Below are 15,566 nucleotides of genomic sequence, written 5' to 3' on the forward strand. Positions count from 1 at the left end.
ACTGAAAACCACCTTCACTGTTAGCAGTCCTCAGTCAAATTAATGGGTGCTACAAATTAGATTGTAATCTTGGCACAAGATGTCTACTTTATTTTAAAATGTAAAGTTCTGTAGCTAACAATGCTCACAAAGTGTTTTTTTTTTTGTTACTGTAGGCCAAATGATGAAAGGCTTTGAAAGGATTTGTCCCCTAATGTTTCAAATGAGTGATGAGTGAAAAATGTCAGAATATCCCTATTTGCATAATGGTCAACAAAAGAATGTTCCATGAATCCATTATTTAATTATTCTAGTCTCCATACATATATATGGAGACGAGAATATATTTATTTTGTATAGCACTCAATCTAATTGTAATTTAACTTGACTAAGTTCACCATTGCTTGTAGTGAAGGCTTGTTTCTACATGTGTAACTGTACACCTTGTCCACACTGTACAAGCTTAATTGTACTATGTCCAAGAACCGTTTAATAATGCCCTCAATATTCATTCACGAGACAGTAGTCCTGTTTATCTTGATCACAGCATATTCAACATGGGGGGGTCATATAAGGTCAGTACATGTCATTATTAGATGTATAGATCACAAGGTCAGAATACAGGACATATGAATTTGAAACACACATTTTCAAATCACTCAAAATCTACAACATTGTATTTCAGTGTTTGCTGCCTGCCCCCCCTTCCCCCTTCCCCCTTCACGCACTCACACTCACGCGCACGCACACGCACACACACACAGCACAGCACATTGCAGGCTGTAACAAACCAAACGTTCATAATCACATGTCCATCCGTGTTCAGTGCCCGTGTTGAGCTAACCTGTAGCGGTGTGAGGAGTGGTGACGGCAGAGACATGGCGTTCTTCAAGAGCTTCCAGAGCCAACTCCCTTCTGTCAACATCTCCTCCATGTTGGAATCAGTCACCACCGGCGTGGGCGAACTGGCAAGTGCCGTCAGCGACGCCACGACCGCGGTCAGCGACCAGGTGTCCGAACAGGTCACCACCATCATTAGCAAGGCGGAGGAAGGCGAGGCCGAGGGCAACCAGGAGGAGTCCGTGGAGACCACGGAGAGCTCTGCCAGCCAACAGGAGTGGGAGTGGAGGGACGGAGGCTGGAGGGTGAAGAGGACGGAGGCCGAGTTGGAGGAGGAGGAGCGGAAGAAGCAGGAGGAGAGGGAGTGGGAGGAGAAGCGCGAGGAGAAGAGGAGGGAGAAAAGAGAAAGGCAGCTGGAGAGGGAAGCCCAGGAGGCCGAGCGGCGCAAGGAGATGGGCCAGGACGACCCGAAGGAGGCCGCAGAGAACAAGGAGGACAAAGCTTTGGAGAAGGGACACGATGGCGGTGGGGAGGAGGACACACAGGTAGAGGAGGAGCCCACCGAAGAGCGGCAGGGTGACGAATGTGACGAGGACGCCCCGCCGCCACCCGCACCCGTGGCGAGAACCGGGGCGTCAGGGAAGGACAAGGAAAAAGAGGGAGCGAGTCCAGAGAAAGAGGGAAAGGTCTCGCCACCCTCGCCAACGAAGGAGAAAATTCCAGAAAAGAAGAAGGTCAAGTGTACTTTAGTGTAATAGATAATAGTCAATAAAAAAACATAGCACTTTTGCAATTGCAATTTTTAATTCTTACAGTTTGTTTTTTAAGTGATCATGTTGACAATGTTGAATGTATAATCAATTTATCTTATGTTTAATATGTTTCACAGTGGTGGAAATTAATTAAATGTTCTCAAGTACTTTACATAAATACAAATTTGAGGTATTTCTATTTCTTGATACTTTAAGTTTCTACTCTCAGAGCCAAATATTGTAAATTCTACTCCTTTACAGTTATTTGACAGCTCTAGTTACTTTGCAGATTTAGATTATTAATACAAAGCATACATAATTGATAAATGATGATGTATTAATATAAGCTACCCAGCAGCGCATAAAGTAATTAAGCTCAGTACCAACTGCAACGTTAAAGTGATAAACACATTAAAGCATTACTACTGTAATTACAATCTAATAACATGATTGTGAAATGGGCCACTCTGCATAGTAAGTGCTATATGTTTGGTGCTGTAAGTATATATTGATGCCAATACTACATTTTGAACACAGGACTTTTATTCTCAACAGATTATTTAAAGTATTTCTACATCATGGTATTGCTAATTTACTAGTACTTACTAATACTTCTTCCACCACTGATTTGTTATATGGGAAGAAACTGTGTAGCTTTGTGCCCAAGACAAATTTCCCCTCGGGGCCAATAAAGTTGAACCTTGAACCTTGAAGGCAGCGAAAGACAGCGCAAAGAAGTCGAAGAAAGACAAAGAAAAAAAGAAGCCGAAGACAGACACAGAAAAAAAGAAAAAGAAGAAGAGCAAGAAAGGCAAAAAGAAGAAATCCAGCAAAGGTCAGAGCGGTGTGCTGTTTGTCTTTCACTGCTGCTCTCCTTTATTTCTTCATTTCCAGTCCTGCTGTATAGCCTTTGCAGCTGACCTTTCAGCCTGGAATTGACTGTCTGTAGAAATAGCCTTTAGTAAAACAAAAACAAAAAACCTTTTTCGATCGTTCTCGCTCGAATGTTGTGTGCAAATCTACCCAATGACCCGTCTTTCTTCACCTCTGTTCAAGGGGAATTTTGGACCACGGTTTTCTTACCTTTTCTATGGTGTTATGATATCCTAGGATGAATGGTACAGTAGAAAAATGTCATAACTCCATCCCGGGTCCGCCACAGCCAGAAACGCGCGGCAATAGACGGGTTTCCTGTTAGTAAACATGAGAGGAATATGACCGCGCAGAGGAGGGGGAAGCCTATGGGTGCGTTTGGAAATTACGCACCGGAGCACACTCGCCTATTAGTTTGTATTGGCCAGTGCGCTCGCTGCCGCTCAGGGCTGTATTTTCGAACGCGCCTTTCACCCGGGCATGCGCAGATTGCGCATTCTGCTCTGTGATGACGTCGCGCGGAAATCCGTCTATAGGCCTTGCGCTAGATTTTTTAGACATTTTTCTACTGTACCATTCATCCAAGGATATCATAACATCATAGAAAAGGTAAGAAAACCGGTCCAAAATTCCCCTTTAAATGTGCAATAAAATGTTGATAAAACTGTCCATGATACGATGTTGTAATGGGACTGCCTTGTGTCCTGCTCAGAGGGGGGTTCATCAGAGAGTGAGGAGGAGAAGGTTCCAGCAGAGAACTCTGGGTCTGTGTGGAACAATAGACAGAAACACACTACTGAGCAAGAGGGCTACAGCAGTGATGCCTCCATCCAGGGTGAGTAACAGCAATGTTGAATACATTTTCTGTGTAATATTATATGTTATATGTTATAGCGATACAGTATCTATATAATCTATGTGATGAATCCAATTGTAATGGCAGTACTTCCAAAACACTGCATTCTCAAACATTGCACAAACGAGGAGCGCTCCTGGGCGTATATACTAGATGTTAGAGGCCCGAACATCTAGAGTTTGGGCCGCTACGCGACCCTCACACCTACGTTGCACCACCGACCAATATGCCCATATCTGGAGATCTCTGTATCCTACGCGGCCCGAACGTCTAGCGTGACGCGTCGTTCACTTTGCAGTGCCACCTTACAGGCACCTCACAGTGTGAGAGAGAGTTTTGTGCTCTCCTAAATCCACGGCAGGCTTTGAAAGTACCCACTTCAGAAAGAGGTGACGTGCATCACCTCTCCAATGAGTTATAAGTATGATTATGAGCATTTATGACTCTTTCTATGGTTATAGATTATTACTATTTATCACTATGGAAGCCGTCGAACTGGTGCGATCTGACGGCATCCTAGAATTTATAGGTAGGATGTGATGTCATGCTGTCGTGAGATTACGTCACACTGGCGTTGTGTCCATATTCGGGACGACCGTCTGACGTAATCTGACATCACGCCAGTGTGACGTAATCTGACATCACGATGAGACGGTATATGACATCACATCCTACCTATAAATTCTAGGATGCCGTCAGATCGCACCAGTTCGACGGACGGCTTCCATAGTGGGTTTTGGTCATTGGAGAGGTGATGCACGTCACCTCTTTCTGAAGTGGGTACTTTCAAAGCCTGCCGTGGATTTAGGAGAGCACAAAACTCTCTCTCACACTGTGAGGTGCCTGTAAGGTGGCACTGCAAAGTGAACGACGCGTCACGCTAGACGTTCGGGCCGCATAGCGGCCCGAACGTCTAGTATATATATATATATATATATATATATATATACTACATAATACTGTATGTATGTATGTATACACACCCTTCCAGTACAGTTCTCATGTAACATATACTGTGAGTCTCCAGTAACATACACCACCACACCCACCATATTGTGTTACCCTCTCTCTCTCTCTCTCTTGTTGAGACAGCCAACAATATCCAGCGGATAAAGCGAGATCATTCTCTGAATGAGCTCCAGCCGCCCCCATATCAGGACGAGGACACCTTGGCGCGCGTCTCACGCTCCCGATCGGGCCGGGCAGTCAGGAGGGGCTCGTCTCCAGAGCGTTCCAAGGGCTCCAGTGAGGCCAGTGTGGACCAGGACACTGAGAGCTACCTCAACAAAGGCTATGAAGAGGACGTACCCAGTGACAGCACCGCTGTGCTGGGAGCAGAGGTCAGATGACCCTGATTTACACACACACTCCCTCTTGGGTCCCCTCCCAAGCGAGCATTTAACGTTTATTATCTCATTATCCCATAAAATAAGCCTTGGCTCTCTTCCTCTCCCATGATGACTTTATAGAAGTCAGAGCTAGGCCAAGAGGTATTGGCAAACTTTGTGGTTTGTTTCCTTTAGCTTGACACACAGGGCCACACAATAGGCTAAGTGCAACAAAGTAGAGATTATCACTGGAAAGTGTGTGTTACTCAATTCATTGTGTTTGTGACTGATTTACCTGACGCTGTTTGAATGAAGCTGATGTAGAGCTCACATATTTGACCTGCAGGTAAGTTGGAGATAACAGACTGAACACGACTCACTGACTCATGACCATCTGATTGGAAACATCTGGAATCACAGGAATATGCTAATCCTAACTCTTTCCAACCCTCCCTCTCTCTCTCTTCGTGACACGTGTATTTATCTCTCTTTAATTCATCTCTCTCTCCTCTCCCTCTCTCAGGACGGCTCTGGTCCTATGCTTCCCTCTGCCTACGAGCCGGAGCCCATGGCCAAGTATGGCACGCTGGACGTGGCCTTCGAGTATGACTCAGGCGAGCAGTGGTTGGCCGTCACCGTCACGGCGGCCACGGACATCCCCGCTCTCAAACAGACAGGCAACATCGCCTGGCAGGTGCACCTGGTGTTGCTGCCCACCAAGAAACAGCGAGCCAAGACGGGGGTCCAGAAGGGTCCATGTCCTGTCTTCACGGAGACCTTCAGGTTTTCGCGGGTGGAGCAGGAGGCCCTGGGGGACTACGCCGTGCGCTTCCGTCTCTACAGTGTCCGACGCATGAAGAAGGAGAAGGTCCTGGGGGAGAAGATCTTCTACCTGACCAAACTCAACCTGCAGGGAAAGATGGCGCTGCCCGTGACCCTGGAGCCAGGTTCTGAGCTCACGGTGAGAGGCTTTCTGACTCTAGAGTGCTCATTTAACTCAGAGAGTGTAAACAGACCGGCTTCGAATGCTATCAATGCATTGAATGGGAGATTATCACGTTTTATCAGACGATTGAATGGGCGAGTAGGCGACGAGTAGGCGATATACGGACCTACCCGCGATTTGTCAGACCATTCATTGGGCGTAATCAGGAGCTACTGACCTACTTGGAGGCGGAGCAGTCCCCACAACAAGATTTACGATTCTGTGCCTATCGGTACATAACTCCAACGGCGCTGAGTAGGCTCAGGCGAACTTCACACCAGTTCGCCTGAGACTGCGCGCCTCCGTCATGGTCCGAAACCAAAACCGAAACTGAACTATTTAAGTCATCTCCGTTGGTAGGTCGGTATGTCTTGATAACACCCAATGAATGGTCTGATAAATCGCGGGTAGGTCAGTATGTCGCCTACTTCGCCCATTCAATGGTCTAATAAAAGGTGATAATGTCCCATTCAATGCATTGATAGCATCCGACATTCATCTGTATTCATATTTTAATACTGACTCTTATTATCCAAAAACATATACTGATGCTTCTTAAAAGGACGACTTCAGCCATTTTATACCTATCTTCATATAATTGATTTTCTTATTTTAGATTTATTTTTAGATTTGTATTAATGAGAGAACAATGGCTTCCATTATAGCATGTTAATTTTCCAGTGATAGAAAGCCTGCTGGTGACTGGTAGGTGGGTTTCTGAACTGTCCTCAGCCCTCCTCTGAGACACAAGAGTGAGTAGACAAAAATGGTACCATGTTATAATGAGCATTTGTGAGAACAAATGATATGAAGATACGGTAGGTTGAAAATGGCTGAAGTCGTCCTTTAAGCAGATGATTGACAGTAACCTCCATGGTGTTTGGTCTTGGCAGGGCTGTGGCTCTCTGGTGAGCGTGTCTCGCAGTGCAGGAGCACTGTCCTACCGATCAAGTGGAGACTCCTTACCGGAGATCCTCCTGGGTCTCATCTACAACGCGGCCACGGGTCGCCTGTCTGCTGAGGTCATCCAGGGAAGCCACTTCAGAACCACGGCCTCTGACAAACCTACAAGTGAGTGGGGATGGGACAGTAACTGCATTACCGCGGTCATCTGATGCATACAGTTAATTACCGTCATAATAATAATAATAATAATGATAATTTCTTACAATAGCTTACCATAAACACTAATCATTGTTTAGTTATCATCAATGACTTTCTTCAATCCTATGTTCAAGGGCTTGTGGAGAAACAAAACGTATCACTTGTTACTTCAGAAGCAGAAGTGAAACAGAAGCAACAAAGTAAACATTAGATTGAACGTGCTTATAGAGAACTCTCTTCTCTATGGGCTTTGTTCAGACTGTAGGCACATCTGTTTTGTTTCTCAAATACGATCTTTAGTACTTACTGTCCTGTGTCCACACTGGTATTTGCAAGTGATCAAACCGGATTTGCGTATTCCGACACCGTCGACCTGCATTGGTTGCTGTGGTAATGATGGCATGATGTCCATCAGCTCATAAAATGGGCAACTATTTCGTCCTGCCCCGCTTTCGTCGTTTCTATCTCTTATCTCCTTATATTTAGAGTTTTATTTTTTTATTTTCCTCTGGCACTGCAGCCATGTCCTTCTATGTCTTGATATATGGTCTTGTTCCTGTACATTCCTTCAAGCTTCGCTTAAACTGAGGCATCCCCCCAAGTGCTAGCAGAAAGGTAATATCTCCCTCTGTCCAGGGGCTATTGTTCTCAATGTCTTCCATAACGCTACCACTCACATGTTAATAACTTATGTAAAAATCCTTCACGCGTCATGTGGTGAGTGACATAATGGATAGTTTGTTATTCACTGTGAGTGGCTAGAGCGTCCAGACTGAGACATATCTTTAGAAACCAGATTTTGATCACATTTCAAATTCAAACCATCTATGAACATGGTACAAAATTGGTTAGTTTCCATGTTTTTTTGTGCTGTTTACACTTAATAAATCAATCTGGTTCCAATCTGGATATGCCAAAAACAGATTTGAAAGACGCGGGTTACAGCTTATTATAGCGATAAGCAATTAATTTTTAAATGGAAAAGAAGTTTCCGCTGGGATACGTTGCTTTTTCACTGCGGTAATACAGATTCCATACCGTCACAGCCCTACAAGTGAGTACAAAGCTCCCTCTGCAGATGTCCTTGGCTTTTGTCTATTTCCTCTTTCTAACACAAAGATCTTTCTACAATGGATGGTGAGCCTTTCTACACAGCAAGATGATGAATGTTCAGGATTTTGCTGTGTAGATATGGGAATTTTACATTCAGTGTATATATATCCCTGCTAGAGATACACATGGCAGTCATTTCTGCAGTGCAAACTGGCATTACTCCAAGCAACATGCAATAATGTTAGAAATTAGATATTTCAATGTGATTAAAGCAATAATGCTAAACAACTTCTTCCGTTGTTCAGCAAAGTTTCTTGGGAAACTTTTCCTGTGTATCTCTACCTGAGTCTTCACGTCCTGTTTCTTCTCTGACTTTTTCCTCTTTCCATCTCTGTGTGTGCTGTGCTGTGCGTCACAGATGGTCTGTTTTGTTGTATAAAACACTTCGTAGGAGGACAGCTTTATATCATGAGAGGTGAGTCAGCTGTCACTGAAGGCCACCTTCATGTCGGATCATGTAATTACTTATTATGATTAATTATGATGATCTGATCTGTGGTAATGCTGGAAAGAAACAAATATGTCTTCCTTTGTGGGTTTGTTTTCCCCCACAAATATTGTCTCTGACTTCTCTCTATTCGCAAACGTTCATCACAGAAAACAGTATAAAACCTAGCCCAGTTGTCAAAAAGTGTTTTGACATGTTGTGCAAAACTACTCGGGTAAAGAATGTTTCAGAAGCATCCTCCACACATCCACACATTTCTAGAATAATGATCATCCATCAAATATAAAAAAAGAACAAAAAAATACACAAATTCCCAGAGAGCGGCATTATCTCCTGCATTACCAATATGCGACCACAAGATGTCAGTCTCACTCACACCAAACTGTCTCTCTCACACCTCTGGTCAGACACCTATGTCAAGCTGACCATGCTGGACTCCAAGGGGAAGGAGATGTCCAAGTGCAAGACGGTTGTGTGCCGAGGACAGCCCAACCCCACCTACAAGGAGACCTTCGTGTTCCAGGTGGCGCTGTTCCAGCTGTCCGAGGTCTCCCTGGTGGTGTCCGTGTTCTGCTGCAGGAGCAGCATGAAGCCCAGGGAGAGGCTGGGCTGGGTCTCCCTGGGGCACAGCAGCAGCGGCGAGGACCAGCAGGCCCACTGGGCCGAGATGAAGGAGGCCGAGGGACAGCAGCAGGTCTGCCACTGGCACACACTCTCAGACACGTAGAACGAGGAGGCGAGAGGGAAGAGGAAGTTGAAGGAAGATGTTCTTGAAATTGATGAAATTATTTAACCTATAGGGTCACACCGTGGCTGAGAATCCCCCCCAGAGAAGGGATAGGGGGGATGTGTTTGTGTGTGCGCGGCCTGCCCGGTGCTGGTAGTGATGTGGTGGGTGTGTGTTGGTTTGTAAAGTAAGTGGGAGGACTGGCGAAGATTTCTGGTCTTCACCCCCAAAGATTGTTTGAATTATCCTTTAATACCCGTCAACCAGCCATGGCAAGGCAGATTGGCTGGATTAGTGGAAGAAGTCTGAGACGCAGATTTAAGGCCCATCACTGACAGAAAACGAAAGCTGACCGGTTCATTTTTTGAATCCGAGTGGTTGATCCGTCAAATGAAATCTATTGGACATGCATAGGAACAGAATGGGACCGTTATTGTATTTTTCCAATAATTCTCCCCACAGAGGCATTGCATGCTACAGTTTACAGGACATGATAAAACACTTTCATACCCTGATAAGTGACAGGAATTTATGCTTTTGGTTTTCTTCATCTCGGACCAAAGAGCTAGGTCCTGGAGAAGCGACGCTCCTCCCGGTATCTCCTGGACCTCACCTGACTTCCACCAGCATACCAGACATTTCTCTACCAAGACGTAGCCAATGGCCAATGGGATACTATTTGAAAGACTGTTAACAAGACGGCCTGTTACATGCTGCAATTGTGCTGACACGCTATGCTTTGCTCAGTTTGTTTACATGCATGCATGTGGCATTATGCAGTACCTACAGCATTGGTTAATGTTCTTATGTTTTGGGCTTTATACGTCATACTGGTGTACCGTTCCTATTCTCTGCAGGGCATGTGTTACACAAATGCAAGCTCAATTTAGTTTTTTTATAACAGTCTTATATCATCCAAAACACTATGCATTTGTCATCATTTTAAATAAGATAACACAAAGTGTTTTGTGGTCACTGGGCCTGGTTTTTGTTTTTGCTGAGCACAGCACTTGTGTGGCAATTACCGACAGCAACTTCACTGTCCTGTGTGTTCCATCAAGACTAAGCCTATTTCACCATCCAGCCTTCGGACAACTTTCAGAATGCATGATTCTCCGCTGAGAAGGAACCTCCAACATATTTTTGTCTCTGAGGTATAGGGGTGATGACAGACTGTAATGTTGCTTGTCGCTGTCAAATTACTCGGTGCGCTGCAGGTACAGCATTCAGTGAGAAGCAGAGAGATGTAATCAGGAACACAAAAATTCAGGGAAGAAAAAAAAGAGAGAAAGAAATAGAATATTCCAGCATTATAAGTCAATGCATGCGTACAGTTGCATCCAATACATAGCAGAGGAGATATTATAGATGTCATTTGTTGACAAGTGTCTGCATACACTCCCGATGCTAATGAAAGCCACACTCTGACACGTAATCTCCCAGTAGACATGAATAGAAGCTGCATGTTCAAACCGCCCCAGTCCTGAAAAGGCCCACAAAAATCACATTGCATACTGTAGTACCACACCCTTGTTGGACCAGAACGATAGCAGCCCCCCCCCCCCCGCCTCCCCCCGCCCCTCCCTCCAGGCTGGAGCCGAGGGGTGTGGGATACATTCTTTAACCCTCTGCCTGTGATGTCAAAGTTGACCTAATGCCTCTGGGTCAGGGCTAATGCAGGCCATTTTATCAACCAGAAAAGGAAATTCGTCCTCAAGACAGATCACACAAATATTTGTTTTTTTTCAAATGTATTTAGGTCCCAGTGTTCGTTCCTTGAAACTGGAGAAACCCTGTTTTAAATATTAGCTTGTTTTCACATACAACGACCTATGTCAATATAGATGCATGGCAGGATTGGTTTCAAAAGTGGGGACATCAGCTTTTTTAAGATTTGTGAGAACAGGTTGTTTATATATATATATATATAAACAATAAACTATATATATATATATATATATATATATATATATATATATATATATATTAAAAGGGTGGCTTTAACAGCATATAAAGTGGGACAGGGCTTTGCGATTATTATCTATAAGAAAGTTGCAGTAATAAAGATAAATAATAAAGATATGAAATTGAAAAAAATTACGTACAGTACCATACACCAGAAGCCATTGGCGAACCATATTTGACAAATGACTTGCTCCAAGTCTATGAATGAACAATAAAATGTACTTAGAAACTACAATTGGAACATTCATATTTTTTGTAAAAAGTCATATCCACTTTTTCCTCATTAAGGGGGTATTAAGAAATCTGTCAATTTGAAAAAAAGGGGACAATGAGACTTTTTTTGCATAAAAAAACCTGTGGGCTTCTGTATCCGAGCATGCATCTACCTCGACATTGGTGTCCACCCCCCCCCGGGACTGGCCCACAGCTCCCCCATTTCCACATCAGACAGACAAGCTAATCAGGACACCAGTCAAAAGTGTTTTTAAACAACGTAGAGAGTTTATTTCCATTCATCTGGCCTTCAACGGTACGTTTGACGCTGTCATCAGTTTTCAGTCTGGTACGGTGCAGGTGTCTGGAGCCGCTCCCAGAGTTCTGGAACAGACTCCCAAGGAGCACATAGTTTCACAACTCCTTAATACCTAGCAGAGTGACTGTGTCCCCCTCTGGGGGGCCTCTCCTGCTCCCGAGCTGTAGAAAACCAGCTGTGCCACTGTTCCCTGGAGGGGGAAATAACATGGAGGGGAGGAATTGGGGATATTACTTCCAAACAGCCGCCTGGGACAACCAGCTGACCCATTCCTGCCCCGGGGACAGGTTTGTAGTCAGGCAGGTAATTAATGAGGCCCCTGGAGCTCCAATAAAAAGCACAGAAATCGGAGGTTGGGTTATTGCACGACAAAGCTAGACTCGACAGACGCCCGGCTGGCTTTTGAGCTCATGTGGAACACAAACACAATGAATATGTCTATTAATAAAAAATAAAATACAAATATTTGGGGCACTTAATCGCACAGTGGAATTGATAATTAGTTTTTTTTTTTTCAAATGCTCCTCTGAGACTCATCTAGATGGATGCCATACAGAGGCAGCGCATTGTTCAGAAGGTTGCTCAAGGACACTTCAGTCTTCTGCAGAAGGGGTCAAATGTATGACATTTTGATTGAGGGGTTGGACACACCATGCCTTACTCCCACCTACAGAATGTTTCCCTCCCTGCATGCTGCTGCAGTATTTCACCTCATGCCTAATTTATACCTGGGGCCACGTTGTGCGCCGAAAATAGCAGATCTTCAAGCTCACAACATGTCACACTGTGCCACGTTGTGAGCTTGTAGATTGGCTATTTTAGGTGTGCGACACTGGCATGCAACAAAGTATAACGGGGCTTTCAGTGGCACACGCTGGTTTTCCTTCATTTATTGATGAGTGCCGTCAGTCAGGGTACGGTGGCGTTGCTCATTGCAATAATGCACCCCAAGGTCCAACTCATTTTTATTGCATGTGTGTTTACCATTTTAAAAGTTATTCTCCTTGAGAAGAGAGCTTCGGTTCTTCAATTCTTTTTTTTTTTAATAATATATTTAATAAATATACAGAAACCATGGGCTCATGAGATTTCCTTCCATAAAAGCAGAAAGAAAATAATCCTATCATCTGATAACACGGTTACCATCTCTTGAGTATCTTTTGTTTTGTTAAAGTAAATCCACTGGTCAAATTAAAGGAACTACAGACGACATTAAAGAGGGGAACCTGGACATGGAACTCGTATGGACTGACACTTTGTCAAGTACCATGCAGAATGGAGGAGAGTACACCCGACTGCATCCCTTTAACAAGAATTCACATTGAGCACCTTGCAAAATTATGCTGCAGATCAGCAGATATCGTACCTACAGTATTTGGCAAAGAAACATTCATCAAGCATATGGTAAAAAAAACAAATATGGTGAAACCAACACAGTGGTAAGGTGGCTTTTCTGTTAGAAGTTGGCAGGTTCTGTGCAGAGACTGCAGACACGTTTAAGAATAAAGATAAGACCATAGCAGCGGAGGGGTGGTTGGGTGTGGGGTGTTCCTACAACACTGAAGACTTGATATTTTGTTTGTAGGTTATTACTTTCTGGCCCGCTACAAAACTGAACTACTCATAACTTTCACCTACAAAATACGTTAATAATCAAACCTTAGCCTTAAAACTGACAGGAGCCAGCGAGTCTAACCCGAACATTAAATACAGATTAAAAAAACAATGTTATTAATGACTTTTGAAGATGCAGATGATTTAGACTTTGTGGCTTGGCCAGAAAGTGACAACCATATTTACAAGCATTTCATTAACATAACAATTGGGGATACTATAACTGGTCAATGACCAATATTATTCCAGTCAAGCATCCATATTGGTCATAATGCATTACATAATAGTGTAAAGCAAAAAAGAAAAAGACAATTTTTACTGACTTACTCCTTGACAGTGTAGCCCTCTGTAACATAAAACAAAAACAAAAATGTCTGATAGTGTTTCTTCCATCGTGAGGTTTGAGGTGAGGTTTGAGGCGTTATGGTGACCTATTAAGTGACCGTTAAGTGACCTTTCGGTCACTTAATTTTCAAATTAATGTATGTTCGGGCCTACTTGTGGATATACTAGTGTGCTGTTTCATTGATTTGATATCAGATCTCCCAAGGACAGAGTTTCTGGAACATGGTCATTCCACATAGATTTACAATTTTAAACAACATTAATTAAAAAAAGATATTGTTCAATAAAATACTTCTGACCGTCAGTGCTTCTCTCATGTTTCATATACAAGATTCGTACAAGATCGTAAATGTAAAATGGAACCCAAAAACAATAATAAAAGAGTGCAATGGCGACCACGTGCCTTTGACACTTTTGTTCTCCCAATGACGAACCGCTCTCGTCAGTTAGTCGGCCCGGCCGGCTCCCATGCCCCGCCCATTGTGGCGGTGCTCATCCAGTAACCGACAGCAACCGTTATCAGTCAAGAGTTTGGCTTAGAAAGTCGCTACCGAGCAGTGTACAAGCTAGCCTCTCTCTTCTCAGCAGGCATGTTAAGTGGTGAAAATGAGATCCATAGTGGTTGCTGATGGAACATGTTTGAAGGAGAAGAAACAGGGTGGAAAGTGGGGTAGCATCCATTGGCGAGGCTTCCTTGCTGGCAATCGTACTCTGTTTCCACACCCAGGGTTTCCAGTTACACTCAGCCAACAGCTTCTAACATGTCCATCCCTTAGTCCAGCCCAAAACCCCCGCACACATTTAACTTGCCCCGCATTCGGTGCATTCATCTGGCCGTCAGTCTGTTCAACCTTCTATCCATCCATCTATCTATCTGCCCACCGATATCAGCATTAGTAGCAGTAGGAGCTCCCCTGTACAGCCTTTAATCCACTCTGCCTCGTGACTCAGCACAGTATGCTGGGCTGCTGAGCCCGAGGCCGGACACTAGATGAACTTGAAGCACTTGGTCTTATCATGGGGCAAACGAGTCTTAAAGAGCACAGAGTCCACACGAAACTGCGTGTAGAGCAGTGGCATGTAGCCGTACACCTTGACAAAAAAGTTGATGCACTTGTGTCTCTCGTGGAAATGCGAGTCATCGTGTGAGAGGGCTTGGGGGCAGCCAGGACAGCGGAAGGTCCAACGAGATGTGACCTGTGTCAGAAAGACTTTTATTTATTTATTTCCAAATACCAAGATTGCAGATAATAAGATTTAGCACTGTGGCTATAATGTATTAGCTTACCTTTGTTAGTAAAATAAACACATCAACAAAGTTTTTGTTGTCCCCCCTCCCCACCTCCTGACAAAAGAATGTTTGCTTTCTCATTGTTGACCATGCATTTGGGAAATTACTTATTATTAATTATAAAAAACTAAATGTGTTTTCAACAGGAATTATGGGATTTGTGACTCTGTGAATTTCAGGAAAAAGACAACGATTAAGTTTCAACAAAAGCGGCTGCAGTAGAAATGCAGTTGCAGTCCTCGGTTTAAGTCTGATATTCAGTGGTGTTTCAGGGGGGAAGTAGAGACAACCACACTACCGTCAGTTTTTTCATCTGACAATAGATGCATAAATGACCATTTTGTATAAGTTCCTCTCTCTTGTTAGGATACTATCAAAAAGGCTTAATCCTGGCAGGGAACTGCGGTCATGCAGCGCACTCCATCAAACTCATCCTTAATTCCCCTGAAACACCACCGAATATTAACAGCGTGCTAGATCATACTTAAACAAGAGGACTGCAACCGCCTTTCTACTGCAGCTGCTTTCCTGGGCTTGAGTGGTACGATTATTTGTCTGGCCATAAATATGCACTATGGTAATAAACATCCTACCAATAAAAACATAAGGAGGAAATGCAGGCATAGCGATTCCATCCTCTGTTTTGATTTATAATTTGTACAGAATATTGGACGTGTCAGTATGAGTAATGGTGAGGCTAAGTGGATAGAAATATAAAAAAAAACGCAAGAGCTGTGGGAGATACAATTCCTATAGCGATGCAATGAGCGTGACCAGAATCACACGCTCCAATCTAGACGTTGCCGACACTGAC

At 43.9% G+C, this 15,566-nt stretch overlaps 2 protein-coding genes across 2 annotated transcripts in view; one reads left to right on the forward strand and one right to left on the reverse strand.

The window, feature by feature from the left end:
• Nucleotides 1-857: 857 nt before the first annotated feature.
• Nucleotides 858-9,005, forward strand: syt14b (synaptotagmin XIVb; the record flags this gene model as incomplete). Its single annotated transcript, XM_084082742.1, has 8 exons — nucleotides 858-1,553; nucleotides 2,286-2,406; nucleotides 3,157-3,279; nucleotides 4,393-4,640; nucleotides 5,152-5,589; nucleotides 6,507-6,684; nucleotides 8,189-8,245; nucleotides 8,686-9,005. The coding sequence occupies 8 exons, from the start codon at nucleotides 858-860 to the stop codon at nucleotides 9,003-9,005; spliced, it is 2,181 nt and encodes a 726-aa protein (XP_083938868.1).
• A 2,444-nt stretch (nucleotides 9,006-11,449) lies between these two features.
• Nucleotides 11,450-15,566, reverse strand: part of extl3 (exostosin-like glycosyltransferase 3) — a 32,031-nt gene continuing 27,914 nt past the window's right edge. Inside the window, exon 6 of the mRNA XM_084081821.1 lies at nucleotides 11,450-14,658. Coding sequence (XP_083937947.1) covers nucleotides 14,449-14,658 — 210 coding nt within the window. The 3' untranslated portion in view covers nucleotides 11,450-14,448. The remainder of the gene's footprint in view (nucleotides 14,659-15,566) is intronic.

Source organism: Gymnoscopelus microlampas (assembly GCF_963454915.1).
Source record: "Gymnoscopelus microlampas genome assembly, chromosome: 16".
Lineage (NCBI taxonomy): Eukaryota > Metazoa > Chordata > Actinopteri > Myctophiformes > Myctophidae > Gymnoscopelus > Gymnoscopelus microlampas.